The sequence below is a fragment of the Dermacentor albipictus genome, chromosome 6, assembly GCF_038994185.2.
Source record: "Dermacentor albipictus isolate Rhodes 1998 colony chromosome 6, USDA_Dalb.pri_finalv2, whole genome shotgun sequence".
Taxonomy (NCBI): domain Eukaryota; kingdom Metazoa; phylum Arthropoda; class Arachnida; order Ixodida; family Ixodidae; genus Dermacentor; species Dermacentor albipictus.
The window spans coordinates 5,511,349-5,526,981 of record NC_091826.1 but is presented as its reverse complement, the minus strand read 5'-3'; the positions used below and the strand labels follow the sequence as shown (position 1 = coordinate 5,526,981).

General features: G+C 46.0%; 1 protein-coding gene across 3 annotated transcripts in view; it reads left to right on the top strand.

Moving 5' to 3' along the window:
* Positions 1–6,683, top strand: part of LOC135921796 (sodium-dependent proline transporter-like) — a 75,727-nt gene extending 69,044 nt beyond the window's left edge. For all 3 annotated transcript variants that reach the window (XM_065456111.2, XM_065456112.2, XM_065456110.2), the window contains 3 exons: positions 4,121–4,221; positions 5,654–5,812; positions 6,318–6,683. In XM_065456111.2, coding sequence (XP_065312183.2) covers positions 4,121–4,221; positions 5,654–5,812; positions 6,318–6,643 — 586 coding nt within the window. In that variant the 3' untranslated portion in view covers positions 6,644–6,683. The remainder of the gene's footprint in view (positions 1–4,120; positions 4,222–5,653; positions 5,813–6,317) is intronic.
* Positions 6,684–15,633: the final 8,950 nt, after the last annotated feature.

Genomic DNA, 15,633 nt, shown 5'->3' with positions numbered 1-15,633 from the left:
CGCCTCCCCCATACTTCTCCAACTACTCCGGTCATGTACTAATTGTGGCCATGTTGTCCCTGCAAACGTCTTAATGTCCTCCGCCCACCTAACTTTCTGCCGCCCCCTGCTACGCTTCCCTTCCTTTGGAATCCAGTCCGTAACCATTAATGACCATTGGTTATCTTCCCTCCTCATTACATGACCGGCCCATGCCCATTTCTTTTTCTTGATTTCAACTAAGATGTCATTTACCCGCGTTTGTTGCCTCACCCAATCTGCTCTTTTCTTATCCCTTAACGTTACACCCATCATTCTTCTTTCCATAGCTCGTTGCGTCGTCCTCAATTTCAGCAGAACCCTTTTCGTAAGCCTCCAGGTTTCTGCCCCATATGTGAGTACTGGTAACACACAGCTGTTATACACTTTCCTTTTGAGGGATAGTGGCAACCTGCTGTTCATGATTTGAGAATGCCTGCCAAACGCACACCAGCCCATTCTTATTCTGGTTATTTCAGTCTCATGATCCGGATCCGTGGTCACTACCTGCCCTAAGTAGATGTATTCCCTTACTACTTCCAGTGTCTCGCTACCTATCGTAAACTGTTGTTCTCTTCCGAGACTGTCAAACATTACTTTAGTTTTCTGCAGATTAATTTTCAGACCCACCCTTCTGCTTTGCCTCTCCAGGTCAGTGAGCATGCATTGCAATTGGTCCCCTGAGTTACTAAGCAAGACAATATCATCAGCGAATCGCAAGTTGCTAAGGTATTCTCCAACAACTTTTATCCCCGAATTTCCCACTCCAGGTCTCTGAATACCTCCTGTAAACATGCTGTGAATAGCATTGGAGAGATCGTATCTCCCTGTCTGACGCCTTTCTTTATTGGGATTTTGTTGCTTTCTTTGTGGAGGACTACGGTGGCTGTAGAGCCGCTATAGATATATTCCAGTATTTTTACATATGGCTCATCTACACCCTGATTCCGTAATGCCGCCATGACTGCTGAGGTTTCAACTGAATCAAACGCTTTCTCGTAGTCAATGAAAGCTATATATAAGGGTTGGTTATATTCTGCACATTTCTCTATCACTTGATTGATAGTGTGAATATGGTCTATTGTTGAGTAGCCTTTACGGAATCCTGCCTGGTCCTTTGGTTGACAGAAGTCTAAGGTGTTCCTGATTCTATTTGCGATTACCTTAGTAAATACTTTGTAGGCAACGGACAGTAAGCTGATCGGTCTATAATTTTTCAAGTCTTTGGCGTCCCCTTTCTTATCGATTAGGATTATGTTAGCGTTCTTCCAAGATTCCGGTACGCTCGAGGTTATTAGGCATTGCGTATAAAGGGTGGCCAGTTTCTCTAGAACAATACGACCACCATCCTTCAACAAATCTGCTGTTACCTGATCCTCCCCAGCTGCCTTCCCCCTTTGCATAGCTCCTAAAACTTTCTTTACTTCTTCTGGCGTTACCTGTGGGATTTCGAATTCCTCTAGTCTATTCTCTCTTCCACTATGGTCGTGGGTGCCACTGGTACTGTATAGATCTCTATAGAACTCCTCAGCCACTTGAACTATCTCATCCATATTAGTAATGATATTGCCGGCTTTGTCTCTTAACGCATACGTCTGATTCTTACCAATTCCTAGTTTCTTTTTCACTGCATGCTTTTACGCTTTCTCCGTTCCTCAGAGCATGTTCAATTCTATCCATATTATACTTCCTTATGTCAGCTGTCTTACGCTTGTTGATTAACTTCGAAAGTTATGCTAGTTCTATTCTAACTGTAGGGTTAAAGGCTTTCATACATTGGCGTTTCTTGATCAAATCTTTCCTCTCCTGCGATAGCTTACTGGTATCCTGTCTAACGGAGTTACCACCGACTTCTATTGCACACTCCTTGATGATGCCCACAAGATTGTCGTTCATTGCTTCAACACTAAGGTCCTCCTCCTGAGTTAAAGCCGAGTACCTGTTCAGTAGCTTGATCTGAAATTCCTCTATTCTCCCTCTTACTGCTAACTCATTGATCGGCTTCTTATGTACCAGTTTCTTCCGTTCCCTTCTCAGGTCTAGGCTAATTCGAGTTCTTACCATCCTGTGGTCACTGCAGCGCACCTTGCCGAGCCCGTCCACATCTTGTATGATGCCAGGGTTAGCGCAGAGTATGAAGTCTATTTCATTTCTAGTCTCGCCGTTCGGGCTCCTCCACGTGCACTTTCGCCTATCCCGCTTGCGGAAGAAGGTATTCATTATCCTCATATTATTCCGTTCCGCAAACTCTACTAATAACTCTCCCCTGATATTCCTAGTGCCTATGCCATATTCCCCCACTGCCTTGTCTCCAGCCTGCTTCTTGCCTACCTTGGCATTAAAGTCACCCATTAGTATAGTGTATTTAGTTTGCACTCTACCCATCGCCGATTCCACGTCTTCATAGAAGCTTTCGACTTCCTGGTCATCATGACTGGATGTAGGGGCATAGACTTGTACCACCTTCAATTTGTACCTCTTATTAAGTTTCACAACAAGACCTGCGACCCTCTCGTTAATGCTATAGAATTCATGTATGTTGCCAGCTATTTCCTTATTAATGAGGAAGCCGACTCCTAGTTCTCATATCTCCGCTAAGCCCCGGTAGCGAAGTACGTGCCCGCTTTTTAGCACTGTATATGCTTCTTTTGTCCTCCTAACCTCACTGAGCCCTATTATATCCCATTTACTACCCTCTAATTCCTCTAATAACACTGCTAGACTCGCCTCACTTGATAACGTTCTAACGTTAAACGTTGCCAGGTTCAGATTCCAATGGCGGCCTGTCCGGAGCCAGGTATTCTTAGCACCCTCTGCAGCGTCACAGATCTGACCGCCGCCGTGGTCAGTTGCTTCGCGGCTGCTGGGGACTGAGGGCCGGGGTTTGATTATTGTATTCATATAGGAGGTTGTGGCCAAGTACTGCACCAGGGTGGCCAATCCTGCTCTGGTGAGAGAGTGCGTTACCGGTTCTGGTCCCCGGGATCAGGCCGCACTCCAGGCCTGTCTAAACTGCTGGTGCTCATTAAAGTTCACTCTCTCTCTCTCTCTCTCTCTCTCTCTCTTTCACTGTACTCGTATCTATTTCGAAGGCGGCCGAGCGCTGGTAAACAGCGCTGCGAACAAGGAAGTTTACGAATTCGGCGCCAAACTAAATATCTGACCGCCTTCTGAAATCGACGTATTTGGCTACCAACATCCTTCCCATAAAAGGGTCACCCAGCTTTTACAGCGAAGCCGTATACCTCTACCGTCCAAGCAAATTTTTGTGCCGTTGTTGCTTTGCTAACCAGAAAACTTCCATTACGTAGGCCGATCCCGAAAGAAGTGCAATACCGGCCCGACCTGCGGCGGAGGTGAAGCAGCCGTTAAGCACTCCCCATACGTGGGCCAATGCCGAATATAGTGCAATGCCGGGTCCACCCGCGGCGGAGGTGAAGCAGGCATTAAGCACTCCTCATACGTCGGCCGATCGCGAAGGTAGTGCAATACCGGCCCGACCCTCGGCGGAGGTGAAGCAGGCGTCCAGCATTTCCCATTCGTGGGCCTGTCCCGAAGATAGTCTAATACCGGCCCGACTCGCGATATAGGTGAAGCAGGCGTTCAGCACTCCCCATACGTGGGCCGACCCCGAAGCTAGTGAAATGCCGGGCTGACCCGCGGCGGAGTTGCAGTTCGACATTAAGGGGTCCACATACAGAGCTTCGCTGGTCATCCTTCTTCACAGAGTGGAAGCGCACTGAGTTCTTTATTGTGCCATTGATTACCGTGAACATATACCACGAAGGAAGGCTTTAGTACTACATTTATGTATTAGAACTAGTAGTATACCCTATCGAAGCATTCTTGGGAATGATGTAGGGCTGGTAATTGTCTAATTTTCTTATCAGCAGCCCTTGGATAGCGCCTAAACAACGCCTGGTGGTTAATGAACGCGTTAGGTTATGCCGGATTAGGCACGCGATGTCACCCACGTTTGTTTTCTATAAAGCTGAAGAAACGGTCGCTGCTGTATCGGCTCCACTACAAGTCAGATGCTGCCTTTGGGCAACGCCTTGCGTGCGCGTGCGTGCACACACACAGCGTATTCCATCGCGTGCAGGTCCCCACAACGTGTGCAGGGACGTCGAGTTCCTGCGGGGCCGCCCAGTGGGCAGCGTGTCCCTGTTTCTGTGGCGCTTCGCTTGTCCCGTCATCCTGCTGGTGAGTGCAGCCTCGCTACCCGGAGTACGTGGCTTTCGAGGAACGTCACTGATGCACTTGAGCAGCTATCTCGGGAGGCGACAACAGTACGCTCTCTCTTCCGGCGTGCCGCAAGGCAGCATTTTGGACCCGTTCCTTTTTAATATATACCTGAATGACATAACAGATAGACAGAGAAATAAAAATGGTCATATGCGCTGATGACACCAGCTTATTCTTTTCAGCCTCATCCGCGTCGAGCATGGTCATGAAAGCAAATACAGCACTTAGGCAGTTTGCGAAGTGGACAAAGTATAACGCTCTAAAATGAACACTTCCAAGTGCCATTATTTGCCGTCCAAAAAACAAGGATGTTCATATCAACGATGATATTATCCTTAATAATTTTAAAATAGACATAGTGAATTCCTTTAAAGTACTAGGCGCAATTTTCAATGGGAACATCACATGGGATGATCACACGAATTACGTAGCCTCTAAACTGTCATATGTCATTGAATCGATTTACACTTATAGGCACCTCCTCCCAATAAAAGTGAAAATGCTATTTCACAATTCATTGTTCTGTACCCATCTAAATTATTGTCATTTGGTCTGGGGGGAACATCCCTCACGAATCTACGAAAATCACACGTTCAGCAGAAAATAGTGTTCAGCATAATGTACAATGTAGCATATGACCACCGATATAAACCGCTCTTTACAACGTAATGCCGATCCATGATCTCTACGCATACCGCCTCATTTCTAAATACATCACCGAGCTCGAAATCAACGTCGCGTTCATTGCACAACTGGCATCACTGCAGAAAAGAAATATCACGTACGCAACCAGAAACACCAATATTTGGCACATGCATTCAATCAGGACAGGTTACGGACAACGTATGCTCAGAAACACTCTTTGATATTTCTTAAACCTATCCTATAATTACAATTTAAATCTCCAACGCATTCGGCCAAAAGATTTGCTTCATGTTGTATCAGTTATACGCGAAAGGGTCGCACTTTTTGTTTGAAATCTGCCACATGATATTATGCTCATCGCTTTTTTTTTGGAATTGTACATTTGTGTAAAAATTTTCTTTTCTTTGTGCGTTCTGATATTCCTTTTTGTCTGTGCTTTTATGCTTGTACAGCGTGCGTTTTTTAAAATCATATATTTGTATCGGGGAGGTGAGAGCCCATGAAGCTGGAAATCTTTTTCTTTCTGCCTCCCACATCCTTGGGATGGGAAATAAATTTATTATTATTATTATTATTATTATTATTATTATTATTATTATTATTATTATTATTATTATTATTATTATTATTATTATTATTATTATTATTATAATAAAGGGGAAGTGACGGGGACGGACACCTATATTGGGGCCCACCGAATACTCGCGCTCCAAATGCCAATTCGCAAGCGCCACATGCACGCCAGGTGGCCGTCCTCAGTCCCGTGATGAGCTTCAGCGACAGCCCCAGGATGGGACGCCACGAGTACCCGCTGTGGGCGAACGCCCTCGGCTGCCTGGCAGTGGTCTCGTGCCTGGCGATCATCGGGGCCGTCAGCGTCATCGTGTACCAGAAACACAACCGGGTACGAGACGCTACTCTCGCAATCGGGCAAACGCTGCCCAGTCTATCGGCTCTAGCCATCCTGCTACAGTGCTTAGGACTCTATGATGGCAAGTAACGCTTGTTGCCGCAAATACTGACAAAATGTTCTGAAAGCAGCATATTAGAAGCGCCGCCCATTTGACTGAGTGATTTTAAAGTGCACAATAGACGCAGAGGTGATGCGAGACGTCTTAGTGCGGGGACGTGGATTAATCTAGACCACCTGGCGCTTTTCAACTTGTACCTGTGTGTGCTCAGTGCATGCGTGCTTCTGATCCGGCCTCCCGTTGGAATGCTGCGCCCGGAAGCCCAGCACTTGACATCGTTCTCAGCAGCACAATGCCACAGCTACGGGTCTAAAAAAGCTTTCTAGCCGCGCTTTGTTGCGCAGTATAGATGAACCTCAATCAAACTTTAATACAAGATGGTACTATTCTGCTGTAAAGTCGCCGCACCATCCATTTTAACAATCAGTGTCCTTCCAGGATGTCAAGGAAGCGGTCAAGCCACACTTCATGTGGGGACCAAAGGATCCAGCGCTTCTGGACGCCTACAAGAAACACCGCAGTATCTGCCTGCGACTGCAACGTTTCAAAGTGTCAGCCGACCAAAATACAAGCATGCAGAGGATAGGTTACCTGCCGGAATAGAACTGACTCGTCATTTCCGTTTTCGAGAGCAACTCAGTTCAAAGGAAGGCGCGACCACTATGGTCGTGCCACTCAGCGTAGCGATGAATGTATCAGCGCATCTACAGATATGGTGCTCGGCCTGTGCGCGTTCTTCTTTTTTTCTTTCAGCGATGAATTAAACTTGCACAAGAATCAACAGAATTCACATTTGTACTCAGAGGAAGTCGTGCTGTACTAACCTCAACCCTTTCTCCGCCGTGCCTGTGTAGCCACCTAGGGTGCACACACCTCGTTGGTATATCCAAGCAAAACCTAAATTTGTTATGACGGCCTGCACAATAATTTAACCCGTATCGGCGGTCAGTGACCCATTGGCCGCCTTCTTACGGTAAACCAGAAGAAACGTTAAGTTATATCAGAATGTATAATGAGCAGTTTCGCAGGAATAAGTGATGGATTCCTAATCTAAACAAAACCGCTTGACTTACGTTTACGCAAGACAGCTCCCATAGTCGATAAGTATTTGTTGTTGCGCATTTTTTAAACCTATCTGTGGCCTATAGTCATTAGCACCTCTGAAAACGTGGCACTGGCGTCGTGGCACAGGGCGCTGTGTAATGCTGAAATGCGCCCACCTTGATTGATTCCACTGGGCGACATTTTTTTAACTGAAAGCAGATCTGGATATTTTTTTCTTCTTACGTGTTCATTTTTGACGATGACTGATGATGATTTATTGACATCCCATTTGAAACGCGGCGGTGATAGTCAGCTAGCCTGCTTGATTTAATCAGGTATGTCATGCATGTTGTTCATTCTAGCATATTTGTATAAATCTTCATAATCTTTTTTTCTCTTCCTCAAAACTTCTCTGTCTACCTTGTACCACTACCTATGCTTGTAACGGATCCGGCCGTCTCTTCTCTGCTTTTTTTCCCCACCAATACTCTAACGTAGCTTGCTTATTTCAATTGCTGACCGCTAGATGCTCCCCTGCGACCTTAAATTCAAGCGCTTCTGGGAGCTGTGCGTTACCTATACGGCTCTGACAGGGGGAATCGCTTCGCATTCCATTAGGGCATGCTGAGCGGTCTCCGGATTTTTGCTGCAGCATACCCATGCCTCAACTTGTGGTGAATATTTGCTCTGGTATCCTTCTCCTTAGGCAACCAGCTCGAGCCTGAAATAACAGATGATGACTCCCCTTTGTGTTATCGTACAGATTTTCCCTCGTAATATCTTTCTTTTGATTCTTGTAAATCTCCATCGTCTTTTATTTCCATTCTTTGCACCCAATTCGCTATCTAGGCTTATTTCACTTTCTTTCTGACCACTCCTGACTGTATATCCTTACACTTTCCATTACAGTACTTGGATGACAACCTTATTGACCTCTTCCTCCATTCTGTGTCGACGTCGTTCAGGTAGAAATTCTTGTGCATTTTAGCCGCCCATTTATTTTGATTCCTGCTCCCGAGTCTATCTTCCAAACTAATGTTGCGTTGCGCTTCTCTCACTTCAAGCGGGGCCCAACCCTAGTCACCCTGCACTGCATCCTATGCGGCTTTGCCACGGGAAGCCAACCAGCCTGCCGATCTAATGGTTTCTACTCCGTTGTCTACTCGGCTGTTTCTATATATGTGCCCGCAGCAGCTCCACGAAATTGTCATGTATGCGTTCGTGCATAACATACACGAATGCTATCGTCACAAAGGTCTATATTCTGTGGGGTGCCGACCGCGTCGGGCTCAGCAAACCACGGCGCCGCGCCAGCCGTCGCCTCTCGCTGTCTGGCGCGCTCAGGCCGTTGACGGGGGGGACGCAGGCGACGCGGAATTTCAAGCGCGAGCCCGTCGTTAGGGCGAAAGCCGTGCGGGGCTCATCGGTCCAAAAGTCCGATTTCCCGGCGTTATGGCCCCGAAATTCATGGGACCGAAATTCATAGGGAGTCGAACCAACGAACTTTAGTGTTAATCAGAGCAAATTAGGCCATCAATATCTTTATAAAAAAGCGTGAAGCTGAGGGGAAGGAGCCTCAGCTCACGCTTAAGGTACCGTTAACTAATATAGAGTTCATTAAGGCACCCGAACCCACAACCTTCAATGGGAATTGAAGCCACTTGGAGATATGGGCGAACCGGCCATATCTCCAAGTTGGATTCCAATTTACATCGTGATGGTCGAAAGTCCAACTCACAGTCACCTGCGGTGTTTTAAGGCGAAGTGAATTAAGGTACAATTAATTAAATATATTTAATTAGGGCATAGAAGCCGACTGCGGGGGGGAGGGGCTCCTGGGCCCGAGTACCCCCCCCCTCCGGCGATGCCGAAGCCTACCCTGCGCCCCCCCCCCCCCGACCTAACGTGTCATTGCTAGAGTTTTGTCAACCACATCATTTGAGGTTTCATTTGACTTGCCTCGACCTTTTCACTCAAAATTTTATTGTCGCTAATAGCTTACTGCATCATTGTTGCCGTGGACGTGCACAGATTTTAATTCATAATTTGCTTTATTTCTGCCAGTCATGACAATAGGAGAACAAGCGCATTAGAACTACCAGGGGCGGTGGCCTCATCCATATTTTCTCACTTCAACATTGTTTTAAATTTCTGCTGTGAACACCATGCACATATACAATATGTTGAAATATAGACAAAGGAAAAAGTTTGTTATATTTTTTAAGAGAAGGAGGTAGCCAATTAAGAATTATTGTATGAATAGCTTATGCCTAGAGAATGAATATGTTGGTGTATGTTCACTTCGCTTCAATGTGCTTTGAATGCTTTTGTGACCCTGAAAAAAGCTTGTATTCTTTGGTGACCCTTCAGTAGTCTTTTATCAACAATGTGTGGAATGCACGTGAATGATATGTACGCGTCTCGGTCTCGCTTCTATTTCCAGTAAGCAAAGCTAACGAGTGATAAAAACACTTCTAGTAATTTATAACATTTATTAGGGACGGAAACATCGTCACTTCCATGCAGATGTCATGAATATATACAGGGTGCACCAATTAACAATTTTGCAACAAGATTTAAAAAAAACCAATGCGTTACTCGAAGAAAACTTACTGCATATTGTTTCCAGTACAGTGGAGTCGCTGCCAGTAATTTTTCGCTACTGAGATGTATTAGCTAATTGTGATCAATTATCTAACTCGAGACGTACTATCATAACTATCAAAGTGTCAATGAGTCATTTGCAGGCACAGCCAAGGGACATCTATCTGCTGTATTTTCAGCGACGTACTGATTGCGTACTATTTTTTTCCCGACTGATAAATAAAGCCTGCGAAATATGGCGAACACCACCTGACTGCGCTCCCACCCGCATCATAAAGCAGCACCCTCGAACAGGGTCCTTCAGAGTTAAGCAGAACGAAATGAAGGAAATAAAGAAAAAATCACTGCCAAAGCACTCTGTACAGATGGTTAACCAGCGAAGCTCAAACGTGCAGCCCCGGTGTTTATCACTAGGTTAATCCCGACGGTTCATTAAACACCGGCTTGGTAGGCAGCCAGATCCTCGGTACGCAGTTGCTGCTTGCACTCGCCTGCACGAACCTGTTATTGTGCCCGGGACGGCGCAGACGAGCACGTTCCCGGTTCTGCTCGCGGCGTTGCTGATCGAAAGCTGCCTGCTCCTCAGGAGTACGCGTGGCCTCCCATTTGTGCAGCCGGAGAGACACTGCTGCACGCTCGCTCGGCTGCGACGGAGAGCAACGGCATCATTATGGGCGCAGCCAATTGCGTGCCCCCTTTTCACATTTTTTTTTTCGTGCTTTCGCATGGAATTGCGCCGGAGGAGTTTTCGGCGTACAGGCGACAGACGGACGGACATACGAATCGGCTAGCCATATACAGCTTCGCTGTAAAACGTCGTGATCGAGCTAGTGTCTTCTCTGTGGCGCCTCGGCAAAAGTAACAAGTCGCGTTTGGTGTTAGATGTAAGCAACCTGTAATAGCTGTTGTCTTTGCATAGATAAAGTGCACGGATGGTTATTTCTTTTTTTCGCCACAATACCTATCACACCAAAAGCGAATAACGTCAGTGCAAATGTTTTAAGACGCGTTTTGTTTCGTCCCAGTCTCCATGTCTTTCTCTAATGAACAGAACGAAACATGATCCTTGCCTTGGGATCTGCAATTGACAACAAGAGGAAGGCCGCAAGTATATATCAGTCATGGAAGTGTGGTGGTAGACTAACCGCATCGACTATCATCAGAAATGATGAAAACCTGAGACAAACCGGCAGCCTCAAGAAACAGCGGCGTAGGACTCCATCTTTGAGTCCTCACTTATGCACGAATGTTTTACCATTTATGGCCTCAAACCCTCATGTTAGTGTGCGGGACGTGGCCGCCCAGGTATCGATTTCCAAGTCATCAGTTTTGAGGACTCTAAATGACGCCCTTGCACCCGTACCACCTTATAACCAGCACTAATGCTTGGAAGATATAGGGAACTGCGCAATCGTCTAGATTTCTCAAATTGGGGTCCTCACAAAAGGCGGTGAATCACCGGACTTTTTGATTAACATCATGTGCCCAGATAAAGTCAATTTTCACATAAACGCACAGGTAAATTTGCATAATGCACACTATAGGCGTGACCACAATGCTCACTGGGTAAAGCGCAATTGGGACTAGTACCAGTGGTTGTTCAATGTGTGGTGCGGAAATTACGTCGGTGCTATGATCGGTTCCATCTTCTTCGGTCAGACACTGACTGGACAGTGAGTGGTGGATAAGTTTCTCAGCCAAGTCCCACTGTCACGTCTTCCACTTGTGTGGTATCACCAAAGTGGGGCACCACACACAGCAGCAGCCGAGCATGAAACTTGCTGGATGCGATTTTTTATGCACAACAGTTTGGAAGGCACGGGCCTGTAAATCGGCCGGCCAGGTCACCTGACCTCTCTCAAATCGATTTCGTTGAGGTTATGTGAAAGATCATCCTTACATGATCGAGACGGACGTCAGATTAGTTGAAGGCATGGATAACGGATGTCTGCCCAGCATCGCGGTCATCCAGAAAGCCACTGAAGATGTGACATAGCGGACTCAGTAGTGTGTAGCTGCAGGAGGAGACCTAATCGAACATTATGCAAAAAAGAAGTGGGGCGTGCAGACAGGACACAAGAGTAGAGAAGAGGACAACACGAACGCCGACTATCAACTGAAGGGAGCACTGAGGCGAAAAAAGAAAGAAGACACAAAACTCATCTGCACATGCTCAGGAATGGTAACACCACGCGTCAGTCGGGTACACGTGCCGGTCTACGTGAGAGAGAACTGTTAAGGCACTTAATCTCTTCCTTATGTAAAGTAATCGAAGGCTGACTCACGCACGCACTTCCACCATTATAGATATGACATGCCTCTACCATAAGACGCGTATCTTCATTCTGACGCCTGTACAATATCGCGCATTCATCTAACTATAGCGTGCAGTTAGAATCTCGGCAACGTAGCGAAAGATTAGAAGTCTATCCACCGGTTAACGACCTTTTATGTTCCATTAGCCTCTGATTGATACACCGTCCCGTTTGCCCTACGTAGAACTGGCCACAGCTAAGCGGAATTTTATAAACCACACCCATACGACAGTCAGTAAAACTGTTGTTCTTACTGTGCTCCACAGGACAAATATCTGTTCGTTTTTTGCCTTTTATCCGCTCCTTTTTTCTCTGTACGGCAGCGCACATCTTACCTAGCTTATTGGGAGCAGTGAAAGCAACATTAAAATCATATCTACTTGCAACTTTTTTAAGCCTGTGCGACACTGAATGAATATACGGAATAGGCACTACTCTTTTCTTGCTGTTACTGCTTTCTGTAATCACGTCCGTCCCTCTCGAAACTGACTTCTTTAGGCGCTCAGCCACAGTGACCACTGCTACACTAGGATAACCTGCTTCTAATAGACGCTGGACCTGCGCATTAAAACTGGCGTTCATTTTGTGCATGCAGGATCTGGTGAGAGAAGACTTAGGGTACGACATGGCAATTCCGTTTTTTACTACTTTGGAATGCTTGGATTGAAAGTTTAGCAACGGCTTCGAAGATCTTTGGGAGTACTGCCAACAAACATGATCTTGTTCGAAGATCAAGGAAATGTCAAGAAACTTAATTACGCGTCGCTGAGGAAATTCCTTGCTAAACTTTAATCCTCCCCCATATAAAGTTTAAATTGCTCACTTACAGAGGTAGCAGCGGAATCGAATTCTTCCCAATTGCAAAAAATCAGGTAATCATCTACGTAACGAAATATCTTGATAACGCTATCACCTAAGGCTTTCTCTAAGCAGTTGTCAACCTTACTCAAGTAAATGTTACTAAGAATAGGGGCAACCTTTGAGCCAATACAAGTACCTGATTTCTGCAGAAAAACGCCATCTCTCCACCCAATCAGCGTCGACTTCAATTACATTGAAAGAATTTCTAGAAAATCTCCCGTGAAGACACCGCATCTGTCAATAAAAGCCGACTCATGCACTTGTTCTTTAATGCACTCATTTACGGAATTTAGCAACCCATCATGCGGCAAAGAATAATACAGGTCTTCGATATCTATACTAAAAGCTGTATAATCACCAGAATTTTCCTTTCTCAAATACTGAACTAGTGCCTGAGAATTACGTAAGCAAAATGGGACTGAAAAAACTAGTGAAGCTAAGCAGGTCTGTAGGTAACTAGCGACACAGACCTGCCACGTCCCTTTTTCTGACACTATAGCACGAAAAGGAATTTCTTTTTTATGGGTGTTGGCCGAGAAAAACAGTTCTAAGGTGAGGAATTTAGCTTTCTTGACATTACAGACAGCCCTATCAAGATTATGTCTTGGCAAGAGGTCAACCGCACGTTGCTTAACTACCGAAGGCTTGAGTTTTACTGGCTGCAAATTCTTTTCTGGCTGAAATCGCTTTTTCTGAAAACATGTCATCTGGCATAATTAAGAAATAACCTTCCTCGTCAGATATTACTGGTCTAAGTTTATGCTCCACAAGGTAATCAACTAACGGTCTGACAGGGTCAGACGTCTTAAAATGAGAATTTGATTGTTGAATGCTAGCAATGCAATCCGAAATACAGCGTGAGCGTTCTTCTTCCGGGACGAACCTGGTTATGCAGCGCGGTATGCTTAAACCGTCAACGGGTTTTATGTTAGGCTTAAAACAGTGCTTAGGACCTAAAGCAAGGGTTCTTTTATGGTTATCACTTACGATGGCGTCTCCAAGCACCAGTACGTTATTTGACGGTGAATTATTAGAAAACTTAGACCAGTAATATCTGACAAGGAAGGTTGTTTCTTAATTATGCCAGATGACATGTTTTCAGAAAAAGCGATTTCAGCCAGAAAAGAATTTGCAGCCAGTAAAACTCAAGCCTTCGGTAGTTAAGCAACGTGCGGTTGACCTCTTGCCAAGACATAATCTTGATAGGGCTGTCTGTAATGTCAAGAAAGCTAAATTCCTCACCTTAGAACTGTTTTTCTCGGCCAACACCCATAAAAAGAAATTCCTTTTTATGGGTATATATATATATATATATATATATATATATATATATATATATATATATATATATATATATATATATATATATATATATATATATATATATATATATAATACTGGTCTAAGTTTTCTCATAATTCACCGTCAAATAACGTACTGGTTCGATCTTCGAGACGCCATCGTAAGTGATAACCGTAGAAGAACCCTTGCTTTAGGTCCGAAGCACTGTCTTAAGCCTAACATAAAACCCGTTGACGTTTTAAGCATACCGTGCTGCATAACCAGGTGTGTGTTACATATGGTATATATATATATATATGTATATAAATGATGGGGTTTGAAACGCTGGTTGATCCCCCCCCCCCTCCCCGCATGAATGTAAGCTTTCCCCCTATGAGTTAGGGCGCTGGAACCCTCGCCCTTTGGTGGGAGAAAACAAGTACTAAGAAGCAGCAACTCATTCTAATGAAAATGTGAAGTAATATGTAAGGAAAGTCTCGTGAGTGCGCAGGCTTTCGCCTTCATCCTCTTTGGCGTACGCTAAAGTAGCCCAACTTTTTGGCGTCTCCGTCGACAACCAACACTGCACAAACGCCGGGTCCCAGGCCGGCCCGGGAAACAAGGCGCTGCCGCGCCAAGGGTAAAAATGCAGACAGGGGCGCCGCTAGCACGTCGCCACGGTAGGATTGCTCCGCATGACGCGTGACGCTAGGCCAAGTCTGTGGTGCTCGCGATGACGAAATGGGCCATCTCGCCAGAGCTCGGGCAATGTCCGTCGGCTTGAGCCGACGTTAAGTGCGTCTTGGCGTAGTAGGGCCACGCAATCGGCACCGCCCTCCGGTTTAGCGTCCGCCAGAGGATCTACACAAGCTACGCGCTCGCCGTCCATGCAAAGGCATCGTAGGCGAGGTAAAGTCTGACGCCCTAACAAAGTGACCGACGGACGAGAGGAGAACGTGCCCAGTGCTGTCCCAAGCAAATTTTCTTCGCGGATGGATGGATGGATGGATGGATGGATGGATGGATGGATGGATGGATGGATGGATGGATGGACGGATGGACGGATGGACGGACGGACGGACGGACGGACGGACGGACGGACGGACGGACGGACGGATGGATGGATGGATGGATGGATGGATGGATGGATGGATGGATGGATGGACGGACGGACGGACGGACGGACGGACGGACGGACGGATGGATGGATGGATGGATGGATGGATGGATGGATGGATGGACGGACGGACGGACGGACGGATGGATGGATGGATGGATGGATGGATGGATGGACGGACGGACGGACGGACGGATGGATGGATGGATGGATGGATGGATGGATGGATGGATGGATGGATGGATGGATGGATGGATGGATGGATGGATGGATGTTATAAGCGTCCCCTTTGGAACAGGGCGGTGGGTTGCGCCACCAACCTCGTGTTATTTTATTGCCTAGTGTTGTACCTATGCTAAAAAAAAAAGAAAAGAAAAAGCCGACGATGAATTCCCACAACAAAAGTTGTTGGAACCCTTATTGTGAAGTTTCTTTTTGTAAGCCTCCGTTGTTTGTCATTTCCCTTCTTCCACCAATCTTCCACTCGCCTCTTACTGACTTCTATTGTGGGCAAGTTTATCTTCCCCCAGCT